We start from the raw sequence: 5049 nt of genomic DNA, 5'->3' as shown, positions 1-5049 counted from the left end.
TTGAGGCTGTGCTCCCTGACCTGCTGTGCTGACCCCACCCCCTCCATGCGTGCTTCCTGCCTCCTGTGAGAAACTGATTAAACCTCTGTGCCCGTGGTTGGTTGGTGTGCCTTCTGTCTCACAGCACATAGTGCTTCCAGGTTCCTATGGGAGTCCAACCTTGTGGGAATGGGAACACTCTCATCTGGGCAAAGTATTTGCATTTCTAGTGCAAATCGTATTGGTCTCTCTATGCTACTGCTACTGTCCTACTGCTCCTGTCCATTACTGGCCCTGAGAACCAGACTGGTCTCCCTAATTGTCTATAGCTGCAGTCAGTCACCTATCAGGAGGGGCCAATGATAGGATGACGGGGTGCTATGGACTTCCTGGCCCTGCAGCACCCCCCTGGCTGCTCACAACTCTCAGCTGAGTCCTCAGTGCCCCCAGTCTGTGAGGCCCTGGGATATGGAGGCCATAGAACTGATAGCACATTACTCACACCTCAGGTCCAAAGCATTTTTTGAAAGAACTCATCCACAAATTGAATTTGGAACTTGTTCAATGATCTAAAATCCAGTTTGTTTGGTTGCACCGAACAGGGACACTTGGCTCCAATTAACAGATAATCTAAAAATTCTCTATATCCTGCACTGCGCCTCCACTGAAGGATCCGAGGTAACTCACACATACAAAAAGGAGAAAATGGGCACCTGTCACCTCTGCACTTACAGACAACACTGCTGGGCCCAAGTGGGCACAGCCACATTTCAGCGACTGCAGGGCCCCTGGCACAGACCAATGGATCTAAGTCTCCTTAGATATCCCTGATAGGCCTGGGGTGGGAGAAGTGTTGAGGCGCCAGCGGTACACTGCTGGGGCCCAAAACCCCAGGAAAACCAGAGTCAGGAGAGGCCCGTTTGGAGGACTTGCACCTGAGACCACCCAAGGCTTGTCCTAGGCCATCCCTCTTCAGTCTTCAGGTCTCAGCCCTTTTCCTTGATTGGGGATCTGCTGGTGGGTGACCCCAGGGCAAAGACCAGCAGCATCCAGAACATCTGGAGTCTACTGGCCCTGCAATGGGGAAGGATTGGCCTATCCAGGCAGGTCTGCTGCATCTTAGGAAAATGCCATCTGCTCTTCTGGGAGGCATGGGGAGCTGTAAACTTTCCTTTGAAGCCATGCAGAGCTCTGAATCGTGGGGCGGGAGTGTCCACTGGCCAGACCTTGATGTAGGCAGCGCGCTGCCATGAGCAGGCCCTGGCACTGGGACAGGAGCCACAGGCAGGGTGCTGGAGACTGCCCAGCGAGTTTCCCTGACCCCCTCGCTTAGCAGAGAAGGACAGATCACCGCCAGTTTTATTCTTAAATAAATGCTCAGTCTACGGCCAGGTTAGGTGGGCAGGCAGGTGGGACAGGGAAATGCAGACCTGGTCCCACATGGGCTAGTGTCGGGTAGCAAGAGGGCCGAGCAGCGAGGTACATCCTGCACACCGGGCGGAAGAGCATCTCCATGTCCTTGTCCCCTTGGGCCTATGCTGCGACAGCTCAAGGACCACCCACCCACACCCCTGTGGGTCCCTTTCCAGCAAGGGTCCCCTGTCCCAACACCACTGCTGCCCGAGGAAAACAGGGAGGCGGCGGTCTGGTCTTCATGCTCCTGGGGTGGGGAGGCGGTGGCTCAGTGCTGGCGCTCAGGTTCCAATTTTCCCAGGAACTCCCTAGGTCAGAGGAGGGCAACCGTGAGCTGTGAGGACACAGGACCTGGCTGGGTTCCCATCCCTTTTGAGAACCTAAGCTGTGAAAAGTGTTCTTTTCATAATGGGGTGGGCCAGGACCCCAAAGCACAGCTCTGGAACCCTCAGCCGAGCAGGGGCAACGCCACGGACCCAGCTCTGCCCTGGGCACTCAGGCTGTGCACAGGAGGAGCCTCTTGGCCGGGAGGGAGCTCCAGCCACCAATTTCAGTGACCTGCAGGAAGAAGTGCACCGTGGCTGTGTATGGCAGTAACAGCAAGGGGGGTGATTCTGGCAGGCGGGAGGTGAGCCGAGTAGTATGCTACAGGCTGGGGTGGGGTCCTGCTCCAAAAGACACCAGCTCTCCCTAGCCTTGGCAGCTTGGGTTCTGCTCTGTACCGGGTCCAGCTGTGTACCCTTGGCTCTCTCTCTAGGCTTCAGACTACGGTCTGCCACGCATTCTGACCAGTCAGGAACTGAGCTTCCCTTTGAAGGACTTTGGAAGCGTAGGCCCGCCTTCTGGGTGCAGGGCAGCAGCCTCCAAGCCAGAGGGAGGGGCCGAGGCTGGACCAGCAATGGCAGGGCTTTTGTCCTGTGTGAGCTGGGGGTATCCGGGCTCTCCTGTCGTGCTTGTGGCCCAGGACATGGGAGAACACCTGCCCTGTCTGTGTAGTGAACACCGCCCTCTGTGGGGGTGGAAGGCTTGGAATCACACCCTTCAGTGCCCCTGCAGCCTCAGCACTACTCCCACTGTATCACAGTTGTGATGCTGCTACCCAGGCCAGGTCCCCAGGGGCTTAGGAGCTGGAGCCTCACCTCAGGATCCGTGGCAGCTCTGGGCTCTTATAGATGTACTTGTGCCTGTAGCCGAGGTCAGAGTGAAAGGGGACAAATTGGACTTTAAAGTCTCGGAAGCTTCGCGATGGTGCGGCAATGTTGTACAGCTGGAGGGAGAGAAACCAGTCAGAGCTCAGACAGCACCTGCCGGGGATGGGGTGGCTCTCGTCTCCCTCCCAAGAAGACCAACTGGTGGCTACTCCAGTGTACTGTGCTTCTGTGAGGCTGCCCATCAGTCAGGGGTTGGGGCAAAGGCAGACCCCCAGTGTGGCTCCTCAGCAAACCCCTGACCTCACCCTCCCAGATGCCTTTCCTTTAAAGCAGGCCCAAGACAGGGATACCTTGGGATGGGTGAGCAGGCCCTGAGGTAGAAGGCATGGGCCTCACGGTTAACTGTGTTCCCAAGTCCAGGCTAGTCAGCCCTTTTTTCCACGGCCAAGGTGCAGCCAGTGGTACACTGCTGGGCAGCTCCCATTCTCCAGGGCTGTGCTGTCTGTGACCCCACAGAGCCCACCTGGGAGCCTCCCAGATGGAAGCAGCACACATCCTGCCCCTGTTGTCCTGGGCGTGCTCCACCCCTCTTCACAAATCTAGTCCTGCTTCCGGGCAGCAAAGTCAAAGCAGATTCAGCAAAATCAAACACTGAAGCCCCACACAACTCTTCTCTAGCCACCCTGACCTGGGTGTGAGGACCTAAGATCCATGTGCTTGTTTGTTTTGGTTTGGTTTTTTGAGACAGGTTCTAGTTTTGTAGTTGAGGCTGCCCTCCAACCCACTGGGATCCTCCTGCCTCCCTCCAGCCTCATTAATAGGACTACAGGTGTACAGAACCACACCCAGCAATGTACTATGGTTCCTCTTGTGGCTGGCAAAGGCAGCATGGCTGAACCCTAGCCCCTTTCCAGACTGCCCATGTGTGACATTCTCAAGAGGCCTGGAGGTGTCCCAGACCACCCACACCCCTCCCCAGCTGGGCAGACACTGGCCCAGAAGGCTCACCTTTCTGCCAAGCTGAAAGGGTACAACTGGGTCATCTTCCGCGTGCAGGATAAGCAAGGGGCAGGAAATGTGCTTCACACTGTGGGAGGGAAGAGGGAAGAGGGAGGTGGGCCCCAGGCTGAGGGCAGGTGCCTGCCTGGACCCTTCACCCAAAGTAGGTCTGGGTGAAGGGTATGTTCCCCATGCTGGGTTGCTTTTTACTACAGGTACAGGTATGAACCAAATCTAGGGTAATTCATTCCCCAAAACCTAGCCCTTGCATATTTTCTGAAAGCTGAAAATGATTACTTTTGCCAAGAAATATTCTTTAAAAGTTATAAAACAAGCCAGGCATAGTGGTGCAACCCCAGCTACTGAGAAGCTGAGGCAGGAGGATCTCAAATTGGAGGTCACAATGGGCAACTTTGTGAGACCTTGTCTCACAATAAAAAACAAAAGGGCTAGGAATATAGCTTGGTGGGATAGTAGAGTGCTTGCCTTACATGTGGGTGGCCCTGGTATCAGGAAGAAAAAGTTACAAAATATTTATAAACTGGTAAATTAAGTCGGTCAAGAAAACACTGCAAATGAATGTTACTATGAATTTGTTGGTTTAAAAAGTCAGCGCTCCAATTTACCCTTGGTGTGACTCAAAGGGTCTAGCCTCATAATAGCACAAGCTGCAGGCAGGGTGGGGCCTAGGCTCCCCTGTGACAGGCTCTGAGGTGGCCGCAGAGTCTGTCTTTGTCCCAGCAGTGCTGTGTACTCCCAAGGGAGAGGACATGGTAAGAGGGCTTCACTGCAGACATAATGTCCCCGGGGTGTCCAGCCAGCAGCACAGAGCTCATGCCCTCCTCCCTTGGACCCGCAGGTCCCAGAATAGCAGTAGGACCCATGCATACACTGCCCATCAGCTGGGAAGGCCCCTGGCCACCAGAAGCAAGGGCCATCCTGCCAGTCTGCCACTAGCCCTGCAAGCCTGGCCTGAGGGTCAGACCAAGGCAGCCTCCTGGCCTCAGCACTCGCTTTTGTTTGTTAAGCAAGAATCTGGTTTATTTAGATAATTCTTAAGATGCCAAACAATAATTCTTTAAAACAAGCAAGTCTTTCTGCTTATGATTCAAAGTATAGATTGTGAAATATTAACTGAATATTTAGATAAAGGTTTGTTTTCTTTTTGGAGAAATTAAAAATCCATAAAATAAAATATCACAAAGACAATGTCAGTAAAATTTGGCATGGTTTCAAGAGTCCTTAACTAGGTAAACTATTAGGTTTACCTATCAGCAATATTTTAAATAAACATTATAGTACCTTTCTATAACCAAACACGTATCAAATGATCGAAGCATGGTTTTGTTTTTAGGTTAGTCTAGCTGTGTTGTTTAGGCTGGCCATAAAGTCACTGTGTAGTCCAATTGGCCTTGAACTTGGGATCCTTCTACCTCAGCCTCTTGAGGCTGGGATCACAGGCATGTGCCACATACCCAACCTACCAGTCATTTTTTTTTTTTTTTTT

The 5049-nt window shown here is 53.2% G+C and overlaps 1 protein-coding gene across 1 annotated transcript in view; it reads right to left on the bottom strand.

Annotated features, from left to right (window-relative positions):
• Positions 1–226: 226 nt before the first annotated feature.
• The window catches only part of Abhd12 (abhydrolase domain containing 12, lysophospholipase), a 25367-nt gene continuing 20544 nt past the window's right edge, over positions 227–5049 (bottom strand). The window contains exons 11-13 of the mRNA XM_010625615.2: positions 3552–3630; positions 2532–2659; positions 227–1700 (exon numbers count right to left, since the gene is read on the bottom strand). Coding sequence (XP_010623917.1) covers positions 1661–1700; positions 2532–2659; positions 3552–3630 — 247 coding nt within the window. The 3' untranslated portion in view covers positions 227–1660. The remainder of the gene's footprint in view (positions 1701–2531; positions 2660–3551; positions 3631–5049) is intronic.

This window comes from Fukomys damarensis, unplaced genomic scaffold (genome assembly GCF_012274545.1).
Source record: "Fukomys damarensis isolate Sample0158 unplaced genomic scaffold, DMR_v1.0_HiC HiC_scaffold_7, whole genome shotgun sequence".
NCBI classification, from domain to species: domain Eukaryota; kingdom Metazoa; phylum Chordata; class Mammalia; order Rodentia; family Bathyergidae; genus Fukomys; species Fukomys damarensis.
The sequence above is the reverse complement of the archived record's forward strand: the minus strand, read 5'-3'. Positions and strand labels throughout refer to the sequence as shown.